The sequence below is a fragment of the Ovis aries genome, chromosome 17 (genome assembly GCF_016772045.2).
Source record: "Ovis aries strain OAR_USU_Benz2616 breed Rambouillet chromosome 17, ARS-UI_Ramb_v3.0, whole genome shotgun sequence".
NCBI classification, from domain to species: Eukaryota; Metazoa; Chordata; class Mammalia; order Artiodactyla; family Bovidae; genus Ovis; species Ovis aries.
Window position 1 is genome coordinate 40,510,220 of NC_056070.1, and position 27,801 is coordinate 40,538,020.

The 27,801-nt window shown below is 42.2% G+C and overlaps 2 protein-coding genes across 3 annotated transcripts in view; one reads left to right on the plus strand and one right to left on the minus strand.

Annotated features, from left to right (window-relative positions):
* The first annotated feature begins 2,135 nt into the window (after positions 1 to 2,135).
* PPID (peptidylprolyl isomerase D) lies at positions 2,136 to 15,039 on the plus strand. Its single transcript, XM_004017280.6, has 10 exons — positions 2,136 to 2,357; positions 4,247 to 4,387; positions 6,678 to 6,784; positions 8,711 to 8,899; positions 9,726 to 9,848; positions 10,340 to 10,446; positions 12,032 to 12,173; positions 13,720 to 13,806; positions 13,906 to 13,948; positions 14,655 to 15,039. The coding sequence occupies exons 1-10, from the start codon at positions 2,273 to 2,275 to the stop codon at positions 14,741 to 14,743; spliced, it is 1,113 nt and encodes a 370-aa protein (XP_004017329.2). The 5' UTR covers positions 2,136 to 2,272; the 3' UTR covers positions 14,744 to 15,039.
* Positions 15,040 to 15,385: 346 nt separating this feature from the next.
* ETFDH (electron transfer flavoprotein dehydrogenase) overlaps positions 15,386 to 27,801 on the minus strand; it is a 39,653-nt gene continuing 27,237 nt past the window's right edge. For both annotated transcript variants that reach the window (XM_004017281.4, XM_012097571.4), the window contains exons 7-13: positions 25,141 to 25,287; positions 23,302 to 23,442; positions 21,995 to 22,138; positions 19,783 to 19,951; positions 17,737 to 17,919; positions 17,249 to 17,470; positions 15,386 to 15,731 (exon numbers count right to left, since the gene is read on the minus strand). In XM_004017281.4, coding sequence (XP_004017330.2) covers positions 15,568 to 15,731; positions 17,249 to 17,470; positions 17,737 to 17,919; positions 19,783 to 19,951; positions 21,995 to 22,138; positions 23,302 to 23,442; positions 25,141 to 25,287 — 1,170 coding nt within the window. In that variant the 3' untranslated portion in view covers positions 15,386 to 15,567. The remainder of the gene's footprint in view (positions 15,732 to 17,248; positions 17,471 to 17,736; positions 17,920 to 19,782; positions 19,952 to 21,994; positions 22,139 to 23,301; positions 23,443 to 25,140; positions 25,288 to 27,801) is intronic.

Sequence of the window (27,801 nt, forward strand, 5' to 3'; positions counted from 1 at the left end):
TCTTGGCTCTGTTCCTTCCTACACATTGGGCAAGACTTCAGAACTGAGAGTCCTGTCTTAAGGAGACTGACAATGAGACAGGTTGTCTGCTAGGGTAAAGATTTATCAGTTCTGGAAAGATTTTCAAAGGTAGATTCTGTTAATAGAGTTGGTTCTAGGAATATGGCAGTTTATAAAAAGTTGTGACTTTACTGTGAAAAATCTAGACAGAGTGAGAGTAACATTTGGATTCGTCTTTTACACCCAGAAACCTGTATAACAGAAAGAATCACGTTGCATTTTCTGACAATGCAGAGGCATCCTCAAAGCAATTTGCATCTTTCATTTTGAAGTATTATTCAAAATTGATATTAGTAAGATATTAGTAATTGCTCTAATATAGTATTTAGTAATATCAACGTTGATATTAGTAATTATAATAACGTGAAAGTGAAGTTGCTCAGTCGTGTCTGACTCTGCGACCCCATGGACTGTAGCCTATCAGGCTCCTCCGTCCATGGGATTTTCCAGGCAAGAGTGCTGGAGTGGATTGCCATTTTTCTCCAGGGGATCTTCCCGACCCAGGAATTGAACCCGGGTCTCCCGCATTGCAGGCAGCTGCTTTACTGTGGGAGCCATCAGGGAAGCCCAATTATAATAAAGTATTAGCTATTTATGGTTAATCATTGCTTACACTTGAGTACTTACTATGTGTCTGAAACTAAAACACCTTAAATAGCTTATTTACTCCTCATAAAAACATTAGAAAATACGTATTATCTTAACTTACATATAAGGAAACTAAGACACAGAGAAGCTAAGTAACTTCAAAAATCACAAACTGCTATTAGAGATTCAACCCCCAAAGTCTGATAGCCAAGTAGAAGTGCTTAGCTACGCTGCCTAGTTAATGGTAATGATAATCAACCATAACAACAGAAGATTATAGTACATAAGAGACTACTTTTGGAATAAACTAAAAGCTGATTTTAAGCTTGTAGATCAGAATAAAAACTTTTACTTAATCATTTGATAGTTTTGAGAAAAAGTCTAACCTACCAATTTGTAGTTCTGAAATGAGACTGGTTTAAGGAATAATTTATTTTGACTCTTATCAAGCGGCCTTAGAGGTTATGTGCTAAGTAATTTCTTCTGGATCTTCAGGGAACCACAACGGATAAACACCATGAAACTGAAGGCCACCAATGCATAAAAGAGTAACATTTTACATTAACTTTAATGTGCCGGAGTTTGAAAGGATCAGCAAGAGGAGCTGATACAGGAACTCTTCTCGCCTTGTACATAAAGGCTATGAAAATGAAATTTCTTGACATTTTCATATAAACATTCTCAGGGCCTGACACTGAGAAGTGTTGAGGTTAGAAAAAAGAACACCAAATTCCTGTCTTCGTGGAGTTTAACGGCAGAAGACAGACGAATAGGTCAATAAACAATTAGAATATTATGAAGTGGTAAGGACCATAGCACCACTCTTCTCCAGAATTAAGCTTTATTAAGAAGTGTGCGGGAGTTGGTGATGGACAGGAAGGCCTGGCGTGCTGCGATTCATGGGGTCGCAGAGTCGGACAGGACTGAGCGACTGAACTGAACTGAACTGAAGTGTGCGGTCATGCAGCGAAATCAGAAACTTGAATACAGCTCCCCAGGGAAAGCGGGCACTCTACAAGGCAGCTGAACCAGGAATCTTCGGCCTGGCCTCCTGCCACCGCTCACATGGCCAAGTAAGAGAATCGATTTACAACACGGCCGCCACCGCACAGGGATCAGCGACTCGCCGCGGCTTGCTGCGCCGCCAGGCGGGTGCTGAGGGCCGTCGTCTCCAACCTCTGACGACCCCCAACGTGAGCATTTCCAGCCGTTTCCCAGACACACGGATTTTTCGACAGCCGGCCCCTCGCCTGACAGCGGAGCCCCAAGGTGGAACGGGGTGACAGCCTGACAACGCTCTCCCAAAACACGAGCGAGAGGAATAAAAACAACTGGGCCTGCAGCTTCATAGAACCAGAAAAGAGGAGAAACCCGGCTGAGAAAGCGCAGAGCCGACCACTAGAGCTCAAGCACCAGCGGACTCCAAGGGCAGCGAAGCCGGAAGTCGGGCCGCGCCGCAGGAAGTTGAGAGGCGGTGCCGGAAGGTCAGCCGTGTCCTCCGTACCCCAGCCGGAAGCAGCTCACCAGCGCCGCCGTTCTTCGCGGGCCTTGTGACTTTAGGGTTCGAGCTGCACGGAGACCACGCGGTGTTAGGAGGTGGTCGTACACGCGCCCTAAAGCCACAATGTCGTATCCATCCCCCCAGGCTAAGCCTTCCAACCCCAGTAACCCTCGAGTCTTCTTCGACGTGGACATCGGAGGGGAGCGAGGTGAGGAGGCGGGGCGCCCGGGGTCGGGGGCCCCTGAGGCTGGAGCGCTGCTCGGGCAGGGGGCTGGTCTGAGGTGGGGGCCGGCTGCCCACACTGGGACCTGGACTGGTCCAGGCCTCTGGGCTGGGTTGCGCCCGCGACCTTGTACTGGTGCCGTGGGGCGTGGAGAAGTTTCTGGAAATTTCTGTTCGAGGAATGCTGGAAGCTTTTGGGTTTATCTGTTCCGACTTGGCCGCACCTGCCCGCCACCTAGCACCGTGAAGTTAGCACAGAACGAGATGATTTTGTTTGTAGGGCGAAAACCTGTTTTGAAAACCCCAGGTTAAGCGTCTGGTGGGCTCCCGTCACCCTGTGTCTTTTGCCACGTGATGTATGTCAGCAGTTGCCATGTTATCTATAAATCAAAGCGACTTTTGCGTGTTTTTTTTTTTTTTTTTTCTTTTTTACTAGTGATTCTTCTTTACTACTGATCCATTCAGATTGGTGGACATTTTCTCCGTTTTGGCATGGGGAAAATGAGATCTGTGTGGCGGTGTGGTTGCCTAGGCTACAGTAGCAGCTTGGAGGCGCCTCAGGTCTTGTGAATTCTCACATTGCTTTGTAGCTTAATTGCTCCTGTTCTGGAACACGTTACAACTGCTTTAAAGGAAAAAAACTCTGTCCCTTAAACCTGGGACAGAGTATCTCAGCTCTGTTCAAAGAGATGAGGAAGGAGTCAAGGTATATAGGAATTTTTGCAACAAAGACCTGGTGGTCGGAACATCGAAAAAAGATTACTGTTTATTAAAGAAAACCAGGTGTCTCTAGTTAAGGAGTGTAGGGCTTTTCTCTGTATGGGAAGATGTAAGAATCTGGGCTCACTGAAATCATTCATTTGATGTGCATCTCAGCTGTCTGGGGCCAGTATCCCATGTTTTCCCATCCTTAGTCTCCTCAGGGTACACTGTTCAGGGTGGCTGCAGCAACTGACTGCTAGGTGGACTTGGAAATGGGCAGCCTGTTTGTCTCCATACTGAGTTCCCTCCGGGCTCTTCGGCAGTGTCAGGTCAGCATAATGTGATGGCTTAATGGCTGCAACAGTCTTTGTTTACTGAGAAGGCAGGCAAACACATGCAGGGAGACTTAGGTGTGCGTTCATTTTGTTTTGAAATTTAGTGCTGGGTTTATTGCCTGCATTAGGAATTGTCTAGAATGGCAACTTTTTCAGGTTTTGCTGCAGAGGCAGCAGTAGGCAGGTACCACAGAGCACAGAGACCACAGCTGCACTTAAAACTTGGCCAGCCTGACCACTCAGAGGATATTGTATTTTCTTCTATTGGTCATTTGGTGATTTAAAATTATGCGCACATGTCAGAGAAAATCAATCAAATGATGGTGTCCTTTGTTATTGTTCTGTCACTAAGTCTTGTCTGACTCTGTGACCCCATGAACTGCAGCATGCCAGGTTTCCCTGTCCTTCACTATCTTCCGGAGTTTGCTCAAACTCATGTCCATTGAGTCAGTGAACCCTGAATATTCAGTGGAAGGACTGATGCTGAAGATCCAATACTTTGGCCACCTGGTGCGAAGAGCCGACTCACTGGAAAAGACCCTGATGCTGGGAAAGGTTGAGGGCAGGCGGAGAAGGGGCGACAGAGGATGATGGTGTCCTTATATGCTGCTGATCTTCTGGCTACTGTTTATGATCTTTTGTAAGATGTAGTAAAGTAGTTGTTTTAAAGTCATCTGGATCCATGATACTCAATTTAGGTAGACTGAATTAGAATATTAGAAAAATGACCAAAAAAAGAAAACTTGGTATTTTTCAGTCACCATAATTTTACCATTTCTTCTGTCATGTGCTTATTTAGTTGTTTTGCATACTGACACAATTTTATTTTTTCTTTCAGTTGGTCGAATTGTGTTAGAATTGTTTGCAGATATTGTACCCAAAACTGCAGAAAATTTTCGTGCGTTGTGTACAGGAGAAAAAGGCATTGGACCCACCACTGGGAAACCTCTCCATTTCAAAGGATGTCCTTTCCATAGAAGTATGTATACATTTTGTGAATCTGATTCTTCTTAGAGGTCACTGAATCCTGTTCCTTAGGGAGTTAGGGAAGAAAACACTAAGGAGAGGGTGAGAGTTAAAAATTACTATTAGTTTAAAAAGGATGCTTTAACATCTGAGACTATAGCTCAGTTTCATAGATGTTGGGCTGTGAAAGGTGGAAGTAATTATGGCAGGGTCCTAAGGTTTATTTATTGAGAAATGGGTTACCCTTGTTTCACCAGGATGTGGCCATGATAAACAAATAGAGCTTGGGTAGCTTGATTGCCTGGTGACAAAAAGTTATGCCTACTTCTTGGGCAGGATTGCTTGGGAAGACTACAGCTGACTTAAAGATTCCATATTTTGGATCCCTGGTGTGACATGTGATGACAAGGTGACCTTTCACTGTGTTGTCATACTTTAGTTTAGTGATGATTTGCTGGTACTCCCCATGGAGTAGCTCCATATTTGAGGAACTGCATCTTCTCACGATTTTGTCCTCAGCATCTAGTATCGTTACTGAGTAGGCACTTAATATTTATTTAATGAATAAACAAACAAGTTAATTTGTAGTTACGTAAGTATTTAAAGAAACTTGATTAAGAAAAAATTAACATTGATTTTAGATTACTTAAACTATTGATTTACTTTCATGTTTAACAAAACTATCAAAATACAAGCATGTGTGTTTGTGCTTAGTCAGATCCAACTCTGCAATCCCATGGACTGTGGCCCACTAGGCTCACCTGTCCATGGAATATTCCAAGCAAGAATACTGGAGTGGGTTGCCATTTCCTTCTGCAGGGGATCTTTCCAACCCAGGAATTGAACCTCCATCTCCTGTGTTTCCTCCTTGGCAGGTGGATTCTTTACCACTAGCGCCACTTGGGAAGTCCCAAATATAAGCATACCAGGGAGATACTGCAGGTTTGGTTCCAGACTACTGCAATAAAGTGAATGTTGTAAGAGAGCAAGTTACAAAGTTCGGGTTTCCCAGTGCATAGGAAAGTTATATGTGCAGGATACTATAGTCTGTTAAAGTGCACAGTAGCATTGTATCTGGAGAAAAATACATATCTTAATCTAATACTTTATTGCTAAAAAAAATGCCAGAACAATTATAGTAGTAACATCAAAAATCACTGGTCACAGATCACTGTAGCAAATAATAATGAAAAAGTTAGAAATACTGTAAGAATTACCAAAATGTGACAGAGACATGAAGTGAGCACATGCTGTTGGAAAAATGGCACTGATGGACTTGCTGATGCAGAATTGCTACAGACCTTCAAGTTAAAAAACAAAACCCACAGTATCTGCAAAGCACAGTAAATCAAGGAGTTGCCTGTATTCTAAAAAAGTGTCTGTGGACAAGAGTTCACATTGCAAACCTGAGACTGCTGTCATAAATCTACTTGCAAGGGTGGAATTGCCTGAAGTCAGAGCACTTTGCCATTCTCTGAATCGTAAGGTGGCTAGCTCTGCTGAGACTGTTCAGTTTGATTTATGCTGAACAGTTGCTTTCCTTTTGAGGATGTGGTGGAATTTTGGTATCTGCTAGGCAGAGAGTGCCTTCATGATGAGCCCCTGTAGAAACCTTGGGTGCTGAGTTCCTCAAGGGCTTTCCTGGGGAGCAACATTGTACACGTGTTGCTGCATTTTCTTGGCTGGGGGAAGAAGGCACCCTGTGACCTTTCCCATCAGGAAACACATGGGTTCTTCCAGGCTCTGCCGTATCTTTTCCCTTTATCGTCCATCTGTGTCTCCTGACTACATGAGTGTCATATAAGCAGATACAGAGTCCTGGGGAATCTGAATGTGGTGGCAGTGTTAAGTAATAACGTTTGCAGAAGTAATTCCAATACAGTGTAACAGGCCTCTTGGGAATAATTGGTTTATTCAGTAGGCATTTTTGAGTAACCATTATGTGCCCAGCCATGCACATGGTTACCCGGAAGAAAAACGGTGTTGCTGTTCTTAACTGTTTGCTAGAAGAGACAGATTGTTATGATCCATATTATAAAAGAAAGGTAGAGTCAAGGTACTATGGGAGAAAAATTAGTAGATCCAGTCTTGAGGTTTGACAGTGTTGTAGGGGAGGTGCCATACGAACTAATTCTCTGAGTGTTAGTGGGGATTTGGATTGGGAAAAGGCTTTTGAAGAGCCTGGAGTTGTGCGTGTAGGTGGAGAGAGCAGGAGAGAAGCTGTCTTTATTGTCACACATTCGTTAACATTGCTGTAGTCATCTGTACTGTAGTTTCTAATGCTGGTTTTCCTTTTTTTTCAGTTATTAAGAAATTTATGATTCAGGGTGGAGACTTCTCAAATCAGAATGGGACAGGTGGAGAAAGCATTTATGGTGAAAAATTTGAAGATGAAAATTTCCATTATAAGGTAAAGTAGACAAAAATGTGTGTTGCTAACAATAAAGGTTGTCATGTGTCTGGGATTCTTGTCAAGTTAGGATAAATGCCTCAGATGTGCTTAGATCTCCTTTATTTGTGAAAGGTATCATATTTATAAATATACATCTTTAATATGAAAAAAAACCTCATCTGGCAATGATTTTATTGGCAAAAATACAACAACTATTTAGTGTGATTCAGGTTTATACACTGCAGTAAAGCCAGTGAGTTCATGGGTGGCCAGCATATGGCAAAATTGTTTCCAGGAAAAATGTTCCTATTAGAGGGATGGTAAGTTGTGCATCTTTATGCCTAAATTTGAAGAGCAGCAAAACCATGGCTAATGTCCGGGGTGTCAGGGCATTTGCAGACTAGCGGATCTGGTTAATGTCCAGGCTCCTAAGGGACCTTAGTGACGCCTATGCCTGCTTAATTTCAGTGACCCTGGGGTCACGGTCAGGGTGTGGTATCATTCAGTCATGACAGTGGACATCTAAGAGCAAAAGTAAACATGGGTTTTTGGAAATGGGAACAGGAGTAAGGTGTTTAGGATCATTTGAGAATAAATGTCATCAGTGTTTTAAGCAGTTTATTTCCTGTAGCGAATACAGTCACTGGCACCAAAGAGTTTATAAAAAGGAAAGACCTTCATGATGAGGAATAAAATCTTGCCAAAAAGGCAAGATTAAGACATACAGGGCAACTGTATAATGTAACTGAATAATGTAATAAAATGCAAGTAAATGCCTAGTTGACCAAGACCTGTGTATACTACAGGAGAAAGGTATGATTCCTATGGTCTGGATTACTAGGGAAGACATCAAGAGGGAAGGGGTGCATGAACTAGGCAGACTGGACCTCTCCAGGTGGCTGAGATTTGGTTAGAAGGAACTAAAATACAGATGCCTTTGAGGGAGGGATATGAGTGAGGAAGGAAGAAGGCACGAGGAGGCTGAGGAAATAAAGTTGTTAATATTTAATATTGTGGGGAAAGCACCAGACTTTTGGAAGGGAGAAAGAAAGTACCAGAAGGATGAAAACTCAGCTTATGTGATGGAAAAGTTGATCAAAAGAAAGGGGGTAGACTTCCCTCGTGGTGTAGTGGATAAGAATCCGCCTGCCAATGCAGGAGACACAGGTTTGATCCCTGACGCGGGAAGACCCCACATGCCACAGAGCGAATAAGCCCACACGCCCCAGCTCCTGAGCCCCTGTGCTGCAGCGAGTGAAGCCGCCACCAGGAGGTGCCTGCGCACCTCAATAGAACGGCCCACTCGCCACAAGAGAAGACCTGCACAAAAGCAACGAAGACCCAGTGCAACCAAAATAAAAATAAGATTTTAGAAAAAGAGGGGCTGTTGCATGGACACATGATTCTTCTGCACACTTGGTGGTCTTGAGAGCTGGATTAGATTTGGGTTTGGGGTAAAAGGCATTTCAGGTGGGAGGGCTAACATGAGTGTTACATGGGTGGAGAGTAGGAAAGGGCCTAACTTTGCTGACGTGTGAAGAGATAATCATCATGTAGGCCCGAAAGTGGGAACACTGTTGAGTGCCTTTCAGAAAAAATGTGCCTCAGTCATAAGAAAGGGTGAAGCAGAATTACTAGACTTCCTCCTGTGGCATCTTCATCTTGATGAAGTCCAAGCATGCTCTCAGTGTGATCGATTTAGGAGCACCACCCCTGCCCCCACTGTTTCATCTTAATTTAGTTTCATAAGCTCTCCTTAAAGTTTAAAAAGTGGTTAAGTACTCTCATGTTTTGTGAATTAAAGTCACACTTGATAATGAAGTAAAATCACTCTACATTATGTGCTCTTAAGTGGTATTCCAGCGGCCCCCCCTTTTCTGTGAACGGTTGGTAGAGTAGAGCGGGAACTCTTACCTTGGTTTTCTTTATGGTTTATTCCCGCAGCATGACAAGGAGGGATTGCTGAGCATGGCCAATGCGGGCAGCAACACCAACGGCTCCCAGTTCTTCATCACCACCGTTCCGACTCCGCATTTGGATGGGAAGCATGTAGTGTTTGGCCAAGTGATTAAAGGAATGGGTGTGGCAAAGATTCTGGAAAATGTGGAGGTGAAAGGTGAAAAACCTGCCAAAGTGAGTAGCAAGATGGTAATATTATCTTAGCTGCTGGATTAGAGAAGGGTAGGTAAAAGGGTGATTGCTGGCTGAAAAATGTCCAGAAGGCTCTTGTTCTAGAAGCCTGGACCTGCCGCTTTTTGTTTGAAGCTGTTTTCTACTGTGGGAAAGATGAGGGCAGTTTAAAAAGAGACTTATTATTTTAACTTCAGTCTTGCTGATTTTGATAACTGAAGTCTCCTAAGCCTGTAGAACTTTGAGTTGGTGTGACTACGGGCGCAGAGTACAGAGAGGGCAGGAAACCAGGAGTCCTTTGGTCTCCTCTGCCATGTAACTTGTGGTCTAGCCTTGCGCTTGTGATTTCACTTTCCTTGACCTGGTTTCTCATCCTGTATAAATCACTGAAGGGTTTGGACTAGATTCTGTCACTGCAAAGATCCTTGTGTTCCACATGTCTGTGGATCACCACAGCCATCACAGACACCCTGCATCCACAGGGTTGGGAGTGGGCACTGGAGAGTCAGACCTGCGGGGGTGTGCTGTCACTCAGTGTGCGAAGGGAAGAGTCAGCTGAAAGCATGCGCAACGCCTGAGGGAACGGTGAAACTGTCCACTCACGCTGTACACTGAGTACTGGCTGCAGTGAGTGCGTCCACAGTAGGGATTTGCTGTGCCCCTGCCAGTGTGTAAAGTGCGTTACTGCAGTCACAGCAGGTGCGCTGCCAGGAAGCGATGTAGACAGTGCTGCACATGACTTGCAGCCGTAGAGCTTTTAAACCCAGACCTTTTAAAAATAATCATTAATGCAGTAGTGCGCTTCTACAATTGAGGGTTATTTTTACAGTTGTGCGTTATTGCAGAATGCGGAGAACTGAAAGAAGGAGATGATTGGGGAATATTCCCAAAGGATGGGTCTGGTGACAGTCACCCAGATTTCCCCGAGGACGCAGATGTGGATTTAAAAGATGTGAGTAATTTAAGATTTTGGGCTTTCTCAGATGGTAAAGAATCTGCCTGCAGTGCAGCAGACTGGGGTTGGATACCTGGGTTGGGAAGATCCCCTGGAGAATGGCATGGCAATCCACTCCAGTATTCTTGCCTGGAGAATCCCATGGACAGAGGAGCTTGGTTGGCTACAGTCTCCTCAGAGAGTCAGACACGACTGAGCAACTAACAAACGCTTTCAGACTGGCCAAACTGCTAAAGAAAATTTAGTAGTAAAATTTTTAAAATTTTACTTATTTATTGGTCATGCTATGTGGCACGTGGCATCCTGGCTTTCTGATGAGGAGGGGAACCACGCCCTCTGCAGTGGAAGCAGAGTCCTGACCACCACCAGGGAATTCCCAGGGCTAAAATTTTGAGCTTTTTTTGTCAGCCTGTCTTAAAGATAGAACTTGGGACTAAACTGCATTACATACTCAAACCCCCCATATTTGTATTCTTTCTTTTTTACAGGTAGATAAAATTTTATTAATATCAGAAGACTTAAAAAACATTGGAAATACATTTTTCAAATCCCAGAACTGGGAGATGGCCATTAAAAAATACACAAAAGTTTTAAGGTAATAAAACATTTTTAATAAATTGCATTTAATAACTTATAAATTGAATTACAAAGTGAAATTCAGGAGTTGCTTTTTGTATTTTTGGCCTATTACTTGGAGAATAACCAGGTATATTGAAATTTTAGTTGCATTTTTTTAATTGCCTACAGATTCTTAATTGAAAAATTTCAGAATATGGAAAAATTAAGAATAGTACATGAATACTCATGTACCTTTATCTGCATTCACCAATTTTTAACTTCGGCCACATTTATTTTTGCAGAATCATTTTGAAAGAAAGTTGTAGATACCGTGACACTTTACCCCTCAATACTTTAGCAAGTATCAGTATTTCCCACCCAAATGAGGACATTTTCAACTCCAGTATCCATTGTATCATTTGTTTTTATGTCTCTAAGGCTTCTCTAATCTTTAATCTTTTAAGTCATTTCCATTTTGTGGAGTCTAGGCCAGTTGTCATAGGGAATATCACCTGTATGTTTTTATTGCTTCCTCCAGATTAGTTTGAGGTTAAAGATAGCAAGAGGATAGATGATGTGTCTGTATCCTCTGTATCATGTCCTGAAGGCACAAGGCAGTTTGGCTTATTTTGAGTTCTGGCACTTGGTTAAAGTGGTGTTAGTCATGTGTCTCTATTATAAAAGTACCTTTACCTTTTAAATAAATAAGACGTCCTCTGTGCAGTGGTGCTGTGAGATTGTATGACTAAGTTTCTAGGAATTCATCCAGTGGTCTCAGCATCACTGAAGACCTTTGCCTGAATCAGTTACTACCTTGAGGCTTGCAGAACTGTGATTTTCTGATTTTACCAGCCATTCTGCAGTTACTAGCTGTCATTCTTCTCTGTTTGAAAGGACTCCTTACCCCTTTTCTTAGTATTACTATAGATCCATGGATTATTTTTTTCAGTTCAGCCTATTATACTGTTCCCATCATTCTTTCTGATGCTGCAAGGTTTTGGATTTGCCCAGTGGAAGCCCCTTGGCAGCATCTGACATGTTCCTCTTAGTCTGTGGGCACTTGCCTGCTTTCTGCCACAAGATGGTCCGGGCTCACCTTATATGTAACCTCCTGTCCAGATGTGAGTTTCTCTCAGGAGCCCAGATCCTTTTCACTGAGGGAGACTAGAGACTAGACTGTCAGGACCAGGTACATGCATTGTTGCCGGGCCCCTTTCATGGGAACTACAGTAAAGGGTGAGTCGGAGTCACCACTGCGGGTTTCCTCACCTTTCCCGCTCCAGTCCCGCTCCTGCAATGACAGCCTTAGTCCCAAACCTACTTACATTGGAAAGTGGTTGCTAAAACCTTCATTTTACAAATAGAAAAGTGTTAATAGTATATGTAATCTTTAGGTTTGGGGATTGTTCTTAAGTTGGTGTCTTTTAACATTTTGGGAAAAAAAAGTTGGAACAAAAAAAAATCTTCTAAAGGAAAGCATTTAACAAAAAGATGGTGGTCATTAAGAGTATTAATATTAGCATCAGTGAACTTTTATGTCAAAACTGACGAGTTATGAGTGAGTCACAGGCAGAGTGTCTTAATGGGGTGTTGCTTGCTGCTTGTACGGGGCTGTTCTCCAGGTATGTGGAAGGCTCCCGGGCTGCTGCTGAGGTCGCAGATGGAGCAAAGCTGCAGCCTGTCGCTTTGAGCTGTGTGCTGAATATTGGCGCTTGCAAACTGAAGATGTCCGATTGGCAGGGCGCAGTCGATAGCTGTTTGGAGGTGAGTCTGTTGATGTTCTTACATCTAAATATTTTGGATCTCAGTTCTTCCTCTCAAACCATTCATTTAGTTTATAACATGCGATCACTTAACTTCCCGTGAAGATACTGTCTTTCCCAGCTCATTTATTAATTGTTGAGCACCTATTATGTGCCAGACATTGGAAGATAAACCCAGGAATGATTAAGAACGTGGCTGTGGAGTCAGTCAGCAGACATGGTTTTTCTCTTAGACCACTGTCACTTTTTGATTTTGAGGAGGTTCTTAATTTTAGAATCTTAATTTCTTTGTGTTAAGTGGTAATACTGCTTTCCTCCTGGGACTGTTACAAAGACTGTGTTATGTGTGTAAAGCATTTTAAGCGCAGTGTTGGGCACAGATTAAGCAGCTGATAGGCGCTTAGGTGTTTTGATTGAAAGACGGACCCTCTCGTCAAGGAATTTTCTTGGTGGGAGAGGGAGTCCGTTTCAGTTTAGGGTTGTCAGGACTCTTCTGGGGGGAAGAGTGTTGTTGGAACACACAGGAAGGCTGCCTGCCTTCATGGGAATGTCAGCAGTGCTGATGCAGAGAGCTGGAAAGTGGCCCCACTCCCTCCTTAAGCATAGTAGTTAGGACAGTGTGTTTGATCAGGTTTTTCAAACGAGAACATATATTTCAGAAAGACCACCTCCAGTCATTTTTATGTATATTGCCCACTAATTGGTGTACACAGGTCAGCTATGCGCGAGCAAGTAGAAATGAAATGAGGTCCCAGTTTATGGGGTAGGTGGAATAAGGTGTAAGAGTATTTAGAAGGGAGCAGGCAGCAGAATACAAGGTGGCTCTTCACTCTGGATTGCTTTCTTGACCTTTGCGAGGCAAGTCATATACCCTTTTCAGTAAAATCTGAGTGCTGACCTTTAAAAGATGTTAAATAAATATATTATTTTTAAAATGTTTCAGAGGAGAAGCCTATTAAGTTACTCATGTTCCTGCAAAAAACTTGGATGTCAGCTTAAATGAATATATACAAATTTTTATTCAGAATATTTTTTCCTATCAGCTAGGGCCCGATCAGAAGATAGGTATTACACAGTAATTTCTGTAGAGAAAGTTTACTATAAAATAGATTAAAAAGGGAATTGGAGTAATGGAGGTTGGCTAGTAAAGAGAACCCTGAGGAATATGGCAACAGCAGGTATATATGTATTTATATGTGCATCTGTATGTATAACATAGGAGTGCCCACTCCCTCTGGGCTGGGCTGAGATCCAGAGTCCTTGCGAAGGCGGTGGCCTTGCCTCGCTGGATGGCAGGGAGGTTGGGTGCTTGAGGAGCCCGCCTGCAGAAGCCTGGAAAGGGCACAGGTTCCTTGCCCGTGTCCCCTTAACGCCCTCTGCTGACCAAACAACTTGTCAGCAGGCAGAGGCGGCTCTCTGGGTCTAGCGTTGTTGTCACAAAGCAGTGAAGAATTGATTTGGAGCTGACAGTAAATTGAAATCTAAGATATATATTTAGTATTCAATGTTTGGATTAAAAAAAAACTGATTTTATAATTTTTTTGTAGGCCCTTGAAATAGACCCATCAAATACCAAAGCACTGTACCGTAGAGCCCAAGGATGGCAAGGATTAAAAGAATATGATCAAGCATTGGTAAAACTTTGTTCTAAATTTTAATTAAAAAAACAAACAAACCGCTTTCATGAATCATAATCTTTTTTTTTTTTTCTTTTGTTTCTCTCCCAATTAAAGGCTGATCTTAAGAAAGCTCAGGAAATAGCACCAGAAGATAAAGGTAAGTTGGCAGTTTTTGGAGTGAAAGTTCACTTTGTTTTTTAAGAATTCATCCTTGTGAGCCACTGTACCCTTTGCCATTAAAGAGATTTATTTGTTAAGCAGATGCTACAGAAGGCGTGTTACGGGGCTAGGGTCCAATCACACTGCAGTGAGGCAGGGCCCCGCCCTCAGCTTAGTCTAGTCTCTGTCCAGAACACTTATTTGCACGTATCTGGACTATTTGCTTTACTGTCCTGTAATGCTAGATGAAGGAGCAGCATTAGAAGGTAGTATTAATGGCAGATTTAATTAATGTTTGGGACCATTCCTTAAGCTGAATGTGGACATATCCTGAATAGCTACTGGATATGTTGTAGGAAAGTTTTGGAAAGCTGTGACAAAAATAAGCTTTCCCAATAAACCAACTACAAATAGTGATCATCAGTCTAGATATTGAAATATATCTTGAGTGAGTCTTTTGGTAAATGAAACTGGGGAGGCACTTTAGAGCCGCCTCTAAACGGAAGGGAGAAGGCATATCTGCGTGTAATTGTTGGTTCTCTTGGTGGACAGTCTTCTAAATCATGCTCTGTTAACAGGGCTCAGTTACTGTTCAGGAGAAGAGGTTTATCTTTTTTTTTTAAACCATACTAAAGCATCAATTTGGTCAACCTAATTTTTTGGATGTTTTGAGAAATAACTCATACTCCATATTTATTTTACAGCTATCCAGGCAGAATTGCTGAAGGTCAAGCAAAAGATAAAGGCACAGAAAGATAAAGAAAAGGCAGCTTATGCAAAAATGTTTGCTTGATGAGGAATTCAGTTTTGCTTAAGTGTGTGTTGATTGTATGAGCGAGGAAGACAGTTAAACGGTTTGTCTGTTCGGTGTGATCCCTCCTGTGCTCCCTCTGATACTTCGGTTCCCTGTGTTTACAGTCCAGGAATATGGATAGGGACTTACTGTTTAACACACCAGTGTTACAAACTCCAGTGGCGTCGATTCCCTCTTCAGTGACACTCTGCATTATTCAAAGGATAATGGTGTTTCCAGCTTGTTTTTAAACTCCTAAACACACATCGTGTTTGAATAAACAGACAAAAGCCTGAGTCTGTGTATTGTTTTTCTCAGTTCTTTGATGCATCTGTCTGCAGTACAGGCTCTGGGCTGGCCGGCGTCTCTAAAGGGTCAGACATTACTGTCTCAGCTACTTAGTTCTGCACTTGGAGCTCAGAAGCAGCCACTGACAGCATGTAAACCAGGAGGCGTTGCTGGGCTCCGTCGTACTGTTTGTAGGAAGAGTGGTGGGCTGGATGCCAGCCTCTGGTCTACAACATAATACACACTTTACATGAAGTGTTGAACTTGACAAGTTAAATAAATGTACATTACAGGCTGATGGTGTATCTGCTTTTGGTGCTGAATCTTGGAAGAATTGGAGAAGTAAATAGATGCTTCAGCACTTAACAGAGTTTTATTTAAGAGAAATATTCATAATCTTATAAAATGATTTCACTGGTAATTATTGTTTGAATACTGATCACTAATATATTTTAAGATATTTTGACACCTGTGAACTTCCAAATACTGGAAGTTAGTTTGCCATCTGTTTTAGAGACCTTGAAGCCAGCTGCAGTTTACATTCCGTTGTACGCAGGGCCTCCTCCGCCTTCAGGTACCACCCAGTTAATGTTCTGACTTGGATCCTTAATATCACATGTTTTACAGTGCACACAGTTCTGCGCATTTATCTGTAGCCGAAATCCATCACCTTGTTCCACAGGGACAAATTCATAGACGCCTGTGAGGAAAAACAGACAACGTGGTGCAGCAGCTAACTTCAAAGTAGAAGCTGAAGTCCTGGAGAAACTAGGCACAGAAACCCACGAGGTTTGCTGACGGAACATTTACCCACAGGGAATATTACAAAGATCTGGGTGTGTGCCTTTGCTATTGTTTAAAATCAGATGTGATAAAAGCAGAAGGTGTGGCAGCACGTGGCTGAGCTGGTGTAAGTAACAAGGGAACTCGTCATTGGGCAGTTTCTGAATGTGATGTTATATACAGGCCTGCACAGGAGACACCACAATACAGTGAAATAGAGTGCATCATGGGGGTTTTGTTCCCAGTGTAGCAGTTACATTATAGTGTTACCATCTGAGCCTTCAGGCAGTCACAGTAGTAACATCAGAGATCACTGATCTCAATATCAAATACAGTGAGAAAGTGGAATTTTGTAAGAATTTCATGTGCCATGTGAAGTGAGCAAATGTTGGGAAAATGGCACCAGTCAGCTTGTTCAATGCAAAACTGCCACAGATCTTCAATTTTTAAAAAGCCCAACATCCACCAAGTGCAATAAAATGAGATCTGCTCATAAGAACGTGGCTATGGCTGCAAAGATCAACTCTTACCCTCAATTTACAAGCCAGTGAGATGACAGGGTTAGGAGCGAAAGTCAGAGATGGTCACGGCCCTCCCCCTGTCCAGAGTACACTGGTTTCCACACACCTGAGTACTGTCTGTCTCACCACCACTGGAGACCACTTCCTACTATAATTCTAGTTGAAAGCTTAGCACTAAAAGATACAGTATCCATGATAGATTTAAAGTCTAGAAGCATTTCCCTTGGCTGCATGTGGCCAAAATCTAGTATTTTAGGATATCTACATTCATACCATATGTGTATATGTGCGTGTGTATGTCAGCATAGAAACCAGTCAATCCTAAAGGAAACCAACCCTGAACATGCACTGGAAGGACCGATGCTAAAGCTGAAGCTCCAATACGTTGGCTACCTGATGTGAAGAGCTGACTCTTGGAAAAAACCTTGATGCTGGCAAAAGGAGAAGAGGGTGGCAGAGATGGTTAGATAGCGTCATGGACTGGATGGACGTGAATTTAAGCAAACTGGGAGACAGTGAAGGACAGAAGCCTGGTATGCTGCATTCAATGGGGTAACATACAGGTTAGCAACTAAACATGAGCATACACACAGGAGCAGCTGTGACAAAAATGATTTAAGTCACATGAATATGGAGAGAGATGTTTGGTGCTTTTTCCTACAACCCTCACCTTGGGCTGAGGGTAAACGATTTTTCTGAGAAATGCTGTCTAAATTAGGCTTAAGAGATCCCTACTCTAAACTGCTAATGAGAGTAAGAACCGTAAGAATAATGGTTTTCGAAAGGAATCTAGATGTAGGAGTCATTTACAGTTTCTAAGCAATAGGAGGAGAAATTTCTTAAAATAACGGAAGCCTGTTTTTGATGTGTTAAAGCAGATGCTTGGAGCACAGGTAGAAATGAACGTACTAACCTGCAGGGCAGAATCGCTGCTCGGGCCCGTCATATATGGACAGGTTTCTGTTGACAGGCACGCTGTCATCTTTCAAGGTCAGATGTGCTGGCTGGTCGTGTTCATGGTTGGTACCACTCAGAGCCACGGATGACAGAAGGTCGAAACTGATCTGCCCATCTGGTTTTGGATACTCAATGGGTGTGCAGTCCTTGGCTGGCTTGAGCTTATCTGAGTCAGACCCTTCCAAAGTTTTGAGGAAGATTTTCAGTAAAAATAGAATTAATTTTAAAGTACTTCCTTAGACATTTAATAACTTGTAAACATTATACTGAAGAAGCAAGATTTTAGCCCTCCTAAAACAATACCCTGTTCTCTCAACACTGAATTAATTTCTCTCATATGGCAAGTTTAGAACAGTAAAGTAAGAAAATTCCCCTTCTTTCTACTGACTGGATCCTGTTCCCGAGTTAATAACTAATGCTCATGCTCATAGGGGCCAGAATTACCTTTATGTTTCAGAGTCCAGGGCTCCATCCCCCTGAATATCCAGTAGAAGATTCCAGTGTAAATCATCCCTCCGTACACACCCAGGATGCTGTGGCAGGACGGTCGGATGTTCCTGACAGAATAGAGCTCTTTCCACACCCACGACTTCTTCAAATTGTCCTCGTACTCAGTTACATCAAGCCCTTTTTATTAAAAAAAGAAATATTGTGTTAAATTGCCTCAAGGAGTCTTACTGTCAAGGTACTTGGCTACCAAAATAAGTGATGCATCTTACGTAATTACAAAAAGCAGGTGGTCATGTAAGACTACACTTGAAGAATATTTTATACACAAATTTATACATAAATCACCCCAAAAGAACCCATTTGATGTGGTGTTAACAGGCAAGGCAGTAAGGCCAAACTGGTAGCATGGGAAATAAGTTTCAAAATTCAGTGAAGCTGAAAAGGAAGCTAAGAGAGCTCATGCTACTTATGAACGTGAGAAATTTCAGAACTGATCAGTGAAACCCTCCTACCTGCTATGGGTTGCACTGTACCCACCCCGAGAGGCATTTTGATGTCGTAACCCTGAGGTGTCTCAGACAGGGTCACGCTGGGTTGTCTCAGATGGAGTCAGAATAGGTGTAATCGCTGCTGGTGTAATGAGTTAAAACGAGGTTATATTGGAGTGGACTGGGCCCTCCTTGGGTGTTTTAACAAGATGGCACACACAGAGAAGACTTCAGAGGATGCCAGGGCAGAGGCTGGAGTTGCTGTGCCAGGAGCCAAGAATGCCAAGGGCTCCCGGAAGCTGGAAACCAACCTGGAGAGGGAGTGGTCCTGCCAACACCTTCACTTCCCATTGCTGGCGTGGGGAACTCAGAACAAGCAAGCCGCCCAGTCTGTGGTGCTTTGTTGTGATAGCCCTCGAAAATGACAACACCTGACAATGCCTAAAGCTCAGGGCTTGCATTTAACGTCTAGCAGGATGTCTTAGTTCTGGTTACTTCCTGTGAGCTCCATGGTGAGCAGCCCCACTGCTCCCCCTGGTCTCGGTGACCTGCTCACTCCACCCTTCCGGTATGGAACCCCGTGTGCAGTGAGAGCACCCCTGGGACACACCCTTGGTGAGGATTCTGTCCCCTGCAGCTCCTCCCCCTCCCCCCTGCCCAGGCCTCCACGCCTCCAGGACACCTGAAGGTACAACCTACTGGGCAAGCATCACGTTACTGGACTCTATGGAGTACGGCGTAAATCAAGAACTGAGTTGCTACTGTTGTTTGTGGTTTACAGGGAATGAAGCCCCTGCTCTTGATTTTCCATCCAGGAGGCAGGAGATAAAGTTGATCGATTCTGCTGAAAGGTGGAAAATACCATATGGCAAGAGGGGCTGGGGCTGGGCGTGCTGTGTGTGTATGTGTGTGTGTGTGTGTGTGTGTGCTGCAGATTCACTCATCAACATGGAGCCACTAGAGAGATCTGAGCAGAGGTGCAGGGAACTCATGGGTGCCTGGCACTCCCAGGACCTGGGAAGCAGTAACAGGACCAGAAAGGAGAGTGAAAGGAGGTGAAGGCAGAGGGCAGGGCAGGTCCCGCCATTCTTGGGGAGGAGATGAGACTGCCTGAGAAGAGGCTGTCCTCAGATGAACGGTCTCCTGAGGGGTCCTTGGGCCAGGCCTGTGGAGCCTGCAGCCATAACTCCTCTGCCTGCCCAGGAACAAACATCTGGGGGCGTGTGTGTGATGTGATGTGGGGTCCTCATGCTGATCGTGTTCCTGGGGCCAGGACACCACAGGCGCTGCTCCACTTTCCACGTTCATAAACTAGAAGGTGGCCATAAAAACCTCGCTCAATGTGAGTGGTTTCTTTGCCCAGCACGCATCTCTGTGCTTTGTGTAAAGGGACAGACACGGTAAGCATCTTCCAGTACCCAGTGAAATAAACATAAAGACCAAGATTCTTAATTGTATTTATTGTCCTCTATGTGCACACTGAGTGTATGTTTAAATAGCTTCTTTTTAAATGTCCCTGTGAAGAACCTGAGAATACATAGGAAGTTCTTACCTATCGTCTTTGATTGGAGGTTTTCATTAGTTAGTTGATTAAAAATAGATTCTGCTGCCAAAATACCACTTTTCATTGCTGTGTGAGTGCCTTTGATCTTGGGAACATTCATGAAACCAGGGCTACAACCAATAAGTAAACCCCCAGGGAAGGTGAGCTTTGGTATAGACTGAGGAAAGAAAGAAAGCGCATTTGTTAGTTCAGATTCAACAAACACTCTAAAACTAAAAACTCCACACTACAGCCTCTTTTAAAGCTGTAGAGAAAAACTGAAAAAAAAAAAAAATTACATGAGAATGAATATAGTTAAAGGAAAAATCGGAGCAAAAGCAGTTTTTCCCCTTCCATGAAAATGAGGATCAGAACTGTCACTCTTTTTCTATTAAGGATTTTTCCATCTCCCTCCCCATGACTTACCTACATGAGAAATATGTAAGACCAGATCAACATTTAAATAAAATGTTATTTATACATATCCATGTCATAATTAAAAATATTCTCTAAACCTGAAAGACTATTATGTAAATTGTGATCTGCTTTTATAGCCATTCTGGGTAACACAGGATTTACCAAGAATGTTATCTTAACTCTACGTGCCCTTTTGTTTTACCTTGATGTTCAGGGATGGAAACCTAGATTGTAATCATGGTATCACCACAATTAGCTACCACCCTAAATAATATATTTTACTTAACCTAAGAGTAAACTGAATTTCCGAAATAAATCTTAAGACGATTGGACCTCCGTATACATTTCTGATGAAAAACAATGTAATCAAAGGTGGTGATGTTTTGGTTTAGTCCCAGAATGTAGCAGCTAGGTTGTGGATAGTTAGCACGGGAAAATGTACTGTAATCTAATCTACAGAGTAAAAATGAAAAAAGAGACAGTGGCTCTTTCCTCGTCATGTAATATTTCCTTCTCTGGAAGCTTCCTAAAGTACGCCATGAGTCTCTGCTGAGAAAATGGTGGGTGCGGGAGATGGTGATAGACAGGGAGGCCCGGCGTGCTGTGATTCATGGGGTCGCAAAGAGTAGGACACGACTGAGCAACTGAACTGAACTGAACTGGTGACAGTCTGCCAGATGAAGCTCTCTAATTAGAAAGCTTTGGTGCAGAGGAAAGAGAAATAAAAAGTCATGTAATATTTGTTATACTCAAAATAACACTTGTAATACTCAAAATAAAATCCAATGTTCTCAATTTTTGCGTCTTAAGGGTCTTCAAAAACTTAATGGGAGTTTCCGAATTTCTGACTAATTAAATCAGAAAAGTTTAGGTAAGAAGTGTGCGTGTGTGCGGGGCGGGGGCGGATCATCTCTTCCTGCCCATCTAAAGATCATCTGGGGCGTTGAAGTGAACAGGCAGATGATGTAAATACGAATCTGTATGTACTGCTGAGTATACAGAAGCCTTTATACTAGAAATGAAAGAGTAGCATTAGGGTGGCAGTAGCTATTGTGGACATTATTCAAAAGAGTTTAATGGGCTTGAACACAGGGAATTTAACAAAAATTACTGCAAATGAGTAACTACTCTAGAAATAAAAACCTCATGAGTGGTGATCCTGTAGCAACGGAACTTAGGGACAGTGTTATTTTAGAACTCTAGCAATTCCATTCATAATTTAGTTGTGATTTTACTTGACTTTATGAATGTATTTAGAACTTCACTTAAGGTTAAGTTAACTTTTCTTAATTTTCTATGATCTATTTGTTACTTTTACAATAGATTAAAAAAGATACCCAATTTCTGAAGTAGTTCTAATTTTGAACATACACTACAATAGGACAAATAAGGGTAAAAGCTTAACAGAGGCCACTAAAAGGGCATGGATATCACTAGGTAGTTGAGATGAATTAATTACCTTTGCTGAAAACTACTATTGTCCTTGACTTTCCTGGCAGCTAGCTAAGGAATAAAGGAGAAGATCTTGTTTAAATTTTCTGGTTAAAAACAAACCAACAAACAAAAAAAGGCCCATGAATTTTTCTCTTGAAACAAGTATATCCTTAAAACCAAATCCATGGTATACTTTATTTAACTCTGGTGTGGTAGGTACAGTTTTATAAGCACTAGGGTGCTTTGCTTGGTTACTTACATTTTCTCCCTAGGAGATAACTTTCCATTGTTCACCTAGAGTTGCGACCTCATGTTTCGACGTTGCATTCCCCAATACAGAAATAAGGAATAAAAAAGAAGGCAGAGTTACCTGAAGGCCACCTTCATTGAGTGCTCTGGCTCCATAGGCAATCCGCTTCCCACCTTCCAATGTTGGCTGGATGCTGGGGTGGTGTTTCCACCTTTGAAACTCTCTAAATGGACTAAGGTACGGGTTTTGATAGTCCAGACCAACCTTAAAATGTTTATATTTAAATCAGACATTGCTATTTCAAATTATATCAAGATGAAGTATGGGCAATTATTTATCTGAAAACATATACATTAAAATTCTTATTCTCAAAGGACTTAGAGAAATATATGCAATGATCCAAATTTAATTAAATAATCCAAATAAAATTTCCTTGGAAAAGAAGGGTAAACAATACATACCATGTTTTTATAACTTGCAAACTTAAAATACTTAGAACATATTAATAAATTACTGTACTCTCTAAATCAAAATTAAAATTAAAAAATATTTGTAGGTAGGTGTCATGCATTATATATCTACAAAAGGAGTTGTAATAATTTATTATTCATTTATCAACACCAACTCTAGAAATCAACTAATAAGCTCTATCTAGTACACTGAGGCAAAAATTAAGAAACCGAATATAATCATATTTATAAAGAGGGCAAGAAATATCAGAGATTATATTTTACATGGTATTATGAAGTGCTGAAATTAATAACCAAGCTTTTTTGCTCTGAGATTAAATCACTATAAAAAATAAACAAAAGGAATGCACTGAACACACCACTAGTGCACAAATTTAACCTATCATATACAAGTCTAATCGACATTGAACTATAAAGCTGCAACCAATGGCAAGGTGCAGTGACTCATATTGTTTTTCCATTCCCTGTAATGGTCAAGATATAATTTATTGCAAAGATGTAAGTGACCAAGGGGGAGAAAAGGTTCCTGTTAAAAAGTTACAGGTTCAAACCTGATGTGGACTGCATTTCCAGTGATGGCATGCCTTGGTGGACACAGGCTTCAGGTAGGACAGGTTTGGGCGGGAGTCCTGCCTCTGTCACTTAATTGGGTGTGTTTGGGAAGGTTGTTTCGCCTATGTGAACTTGAGGTTTCCCATAAGTAAAATAAGGATGGACAGACTTCATGGGAATCTTATGGGACAGCATTCCCAGGGAAGCACCCAGCACAGTGTCTGGCGTGTAGCAGAAGTGGACTGATGTTGACAACAGCCATAAGCATTTCATGCATGGATAAAGCAGAAAGGAAGCTTTAAGTGACCAGCCTTTCACAGTCTCCAGATGTGATACCCTGGTTTTGTAACACTGAGGAACACTGACTCTCACAGTGGAACTTCCCATCATGGGCATATGACTCACCACAAAGCCAAGTGCTACCAAGGGCTCCCCTTCATTTAGGTGGTAGAGGAATGAGCCACCATAGGTGTGCCTGTCCAGGGGCCAGCCGACCGTGTGATCCACTCTCCCAGGTTTCCACTTCTTCTCATCAATAACCCATAGCTTAAAAAAAAAAAAAAAAGGTCCTAGTGTATTATTTAGATATTTTTATGTCACCACATGTACAAAAGCTGCTAAGTTTTATGTTTTATTTATGAAGCAACAAGTGGAAAACTGTAATAAGAGAAACACATAGAAGGCATTTCAAACATCCCAGCAAACTGCAGGGATGAATGGAAGTAAAGAAACGAGTTAGGAAATTCAGGAATGCTTAAGACATTAACCAGGTTCTCAAATGGGTAAGGTGTTCATGTTTGTAGGAAACGCCATAGAGGGGATGAGGTGCTGGTAGCCACCTACACCTGGATCCAGGTGGGGGCCATGCAGGAGTGCTTGCCTCATAAAGTGCACTGAGCCCTGCATGTCAGAGCTGCTACTTTACAGGACAGATGCTATTTTTCAGTAGAAAAAAGTTTATTTCCTCCTGCACTGCCTTCTCCCCACCTGAAGCAAATGGATCATCCTGCTTTCAGAAGGGTAAGGTCTAAATTTTATATACAGTTTTCATGTGAAATACTATCTAAAAATCAGACTTTATGTGACATCACAAAGTGTTAAGTGCAATCTGCCAAGTGAGGTCACTCAGTCGTGTCCGACTGTTTGTGACCCCATGGACTATACAGTCCATGGAATTCTCCAGGCCAGAATACTGGAGAGGGTAGCCTTTCCCTTCTCCAAGGGATCTTCCCAACCCAGGGATCCAACCCAGGTCTCCCACATTGCAGGCAGATTCTTTACCAGCTGAGCCACAAGGGAAGCCCAAGAATACTGGAGTGGGTAGCCTATTCCCTCTCCAGCGGATCTTCCTGACCCAGGAATCGAACCAGGGTCTCCTGGATTGCAGGCGGATTTTTTACCAACTGAGCTACAAGGGAAGAAATCCGCCAAAACAAGCCCTTATTCACAATATAACAAATCTAGTTATGTACAGAATTTGAACCTTTCTGAGTTTTACCCCCCAAAATATTTTTAACAAAAGAATTATAATGAAACTCTTATGCTAATAAACCTAAGGTTTGGGAAATCAGACTAGAGATTGGATAAACTAAGAAAATATCCATTTAACCTAATAAAAATATATGCTGCACATTAAATATATTGAGTGAGTACTCTATAAACTAAGTTATTTTTACATTATAATTTTGAATAAGCAATTCTTATAGGATGTGGTCATCTTACAAAGAGCATATGGATAACAGGTCAAATTCTATTAGGGAAATGGAATTACAATGAAAAAAATTAATGTCACAAATATTTTCAAATTCAAGACTTATTTCAATCAACATTTGACAAAACAATTAGAACATGCAGACACAATTTATATAATAGTGAAATTTGATTAGTTATATTCTTTAGCCCCTTGAAAGAAAGTGAAGTTGCTTAGTCGTGTCCGACTCTTTGTGACCCCATGGACTGTAGCCTACCAGGCTCCTCCATCCATGGGATTTTTCCAGGCAAGAGTACTGGAGTGGGCTGCCATTTCCTTCTCCAGGGGATCTTCCCAACCCAAGGACTGAACCCGGGTCTCCTGCATTGCAGACAGATGCTTTACTGTCTAAGCCATCAGGAAAGCCTCTTGAAAAATATCCCAAATATTTTCAGTCATTATGAACATTTCTGATTAACAATAATTACATGACAATACAAACAAGTATAAGCTTCATCTTGCCACATTAAAATTACACCAGCAAATGCAGGTACCTCCTTCAGCCCGATTCCATAGGTCTGAGGCTCGCAGTTGGCCCTTAAGTCGAACTTCCTGTACAGCTGCTTGGCCAGGTGTCCGTGGCAGCCCTCTGCAAAAATTGTGACTTTAGCATGTAGTTCCAGTCCCCGCTCGAAAGTTGTCTAAGAAATAAGAACATGTTAAATTACAACATTTGACAGTTTTTAAAATGTTCACATTCTGGTTGGTTTTGAACTGAACATGATTTAGATATAGAAGAGAAGGTACAAATATATAATTTTAGGAGTAAAACTAATTGCTGTTATAAGTGGAATTTAAATTTATAAGGCAGTCAATCAATATCTTGTGTCTTTATTATATTTACTTTTTCACTTCAAAAGTACTTGATTGAATGGTTAAGTTTGTAAGAATTAAAACAAACAAACAAACAAACAGAGCATGCTCCCTCTTCCCATTACCTACAAATGAATGTACAGTGAGAAGTGAGGGGGAAGGGCAAAATGGATGAAGGGGGTCAACTGGTGACAGATGGTGACCAGGCTTGGGGTGGCTGTCACTCTCCAGTGTATACAGATGTTGAATTATAACACTGGATACCTGAAACTTCTATCATTAAAGAACATTTTTTACCTCACACCAGTCAGCAGGGCCATCATCAAAAAGTCTGCAAATAACAAATGCTGGAGAGGGTGTGGGGAAAAGGAAACTCTCCTACACTGTTGATGGGACTGTAAACTGTGCAGCCACTATGGAGAACAGTATGGAGATTCCTTAAGAAACTAAAAACAGAGCGACCGTATGATCCAGCAATCCCACACTTGTGCATAAATCTGGAGAAAACTCTTAATTCAAAAGGATGGAAGCACTCCTATACTCACTGCGGCACTGTTTACATTAGCCAAGACATGGAAGCAACTTAAATGTCCATCAACAGATGAAAGGATAAAGAAGATGTGGTGCATACACACGAAGAAACATTTCTCAGCCATAAAAAAGAATGAAATAATACCATTTGCAGCAACATGGATGGACCCAGGGATGATCATTCTAAGCTCAGTAAGTCAGACAGAATAACAACCATCACCTGGTGCCACTCATAGGTGGAATCTAACTTTTAAAAAATGATACAAATGAACTTATTTACACAACAGAAATAGATTCACAGATTTTGAAGACAAACCCATGACTACCAAAGGAGAAATGTGTGGGGAGGAGGGGACGAATCAATCAGGAACTTCCATTACTGGGAGTGTGAACACTTTTTACATTTGCTGGTAACTCTGTGCTTGTCTTGTGTGTCATCCACACGCACGTGCACCCTATAAATGACTCTGCTTAGTACCTCTGAATTTGCTTTTGTCTTCCTCTTACTACACTTCACCATCCATAAACCATGTTAAGAACCTAGCATGTGGAGTGTTACCCAAATATATACACACACCTATGTACTGAGATCTTACATATACACCGAAACTTTTCTGGTTCTTGATGTCACAAAAATACGATCATATAATCCAACTTTTTGCGCATCTTATTTTCTCACCATAGCCCTTCATGGAAATCTCCCAAGTGACTGTGTGGCTCAAGTCTTTCCATGTGGGAACACCACAGGTTGGTGCTTCTGCTGATAGGTAACAGACATTCACTGTTTCCAGTTCATTTGTGATGAACAGCGTGTTATAAAACATACACCCTGTATACGTGCCCTTACAACGTTGGTGCTTCTGTTTCTGTAGGTTAGGTTTCCAGGAGTGGCACTGCTCCTCCTGGACACACCTACTTTAATTTTACTAGCTGTCCCAAGAATGTCTTCCCCTGAGTCTGAACAAGTCACATTCCTGCCCGCAGTATGTAAGAAGACACTTTCCCTATTTCCAGCTCATGACAGTATGTGTGTGTGTGTGCTCAGCTGTGTTTGACTCTTTGTGACCCTATGGACTGTAGCTCACCAGGGCTTCTCCAGGCAAGAACACTGGAGTGGGGTGCCATTTCCCTCTCCAGGGATCGAACCTGCACCTCCTGTATCGGCAGGCGGACTCTTTACCACTGAGCCACCTGGCAAGCCCATACCTTTTCTTCTTATGTTTTTGCTAAGGGTAGTATTAACACATTGCTATGCTAATTTCCATTTTCCTGATTACTCTCTTCAGCATCTTTTTCTTTTTGATTCAAGAACTATTAACTGAATGCATCCGGTGTATCAGGTTCTATGCTGGGCACTGGGGAAGAGAGGACAGAAAAGCACCATTCCTTCCCTGGGGTGAGGCACAGGGCCAGGACTAAATATCAGTAACTACGTGGGTGTACAACGACCAAGTGTGACTGCATGCATGGAGGCGAGCATGGCGGCGGCAGGGGTTCTGGGGAAGAGCCGCGTCACTGGGGGAGCAGGAAGGGTCTCTACGAGGAGCTGGCCTGGGAGCCGCAGACCCTGGACAAGAGACGTCTAAAGACCTGCCTCCTGGTCAGTGCTCACCTGGATCTGCTCTTCTGTCCATTGTTATTTTTTAAGATTCTGCCTGTTTTTCTAACATGTTCTCTGTTTTTCTTGTCAATGCATAAGTGCTCTTTGATATTACTGGCACTCAAACTATTTTCCCCAATCTACTGCTTATCTGCAGTATACCAAAAATACCAAAAAAGTGCTTAATTTTTAAGTCATTTAAAAAGGCCTG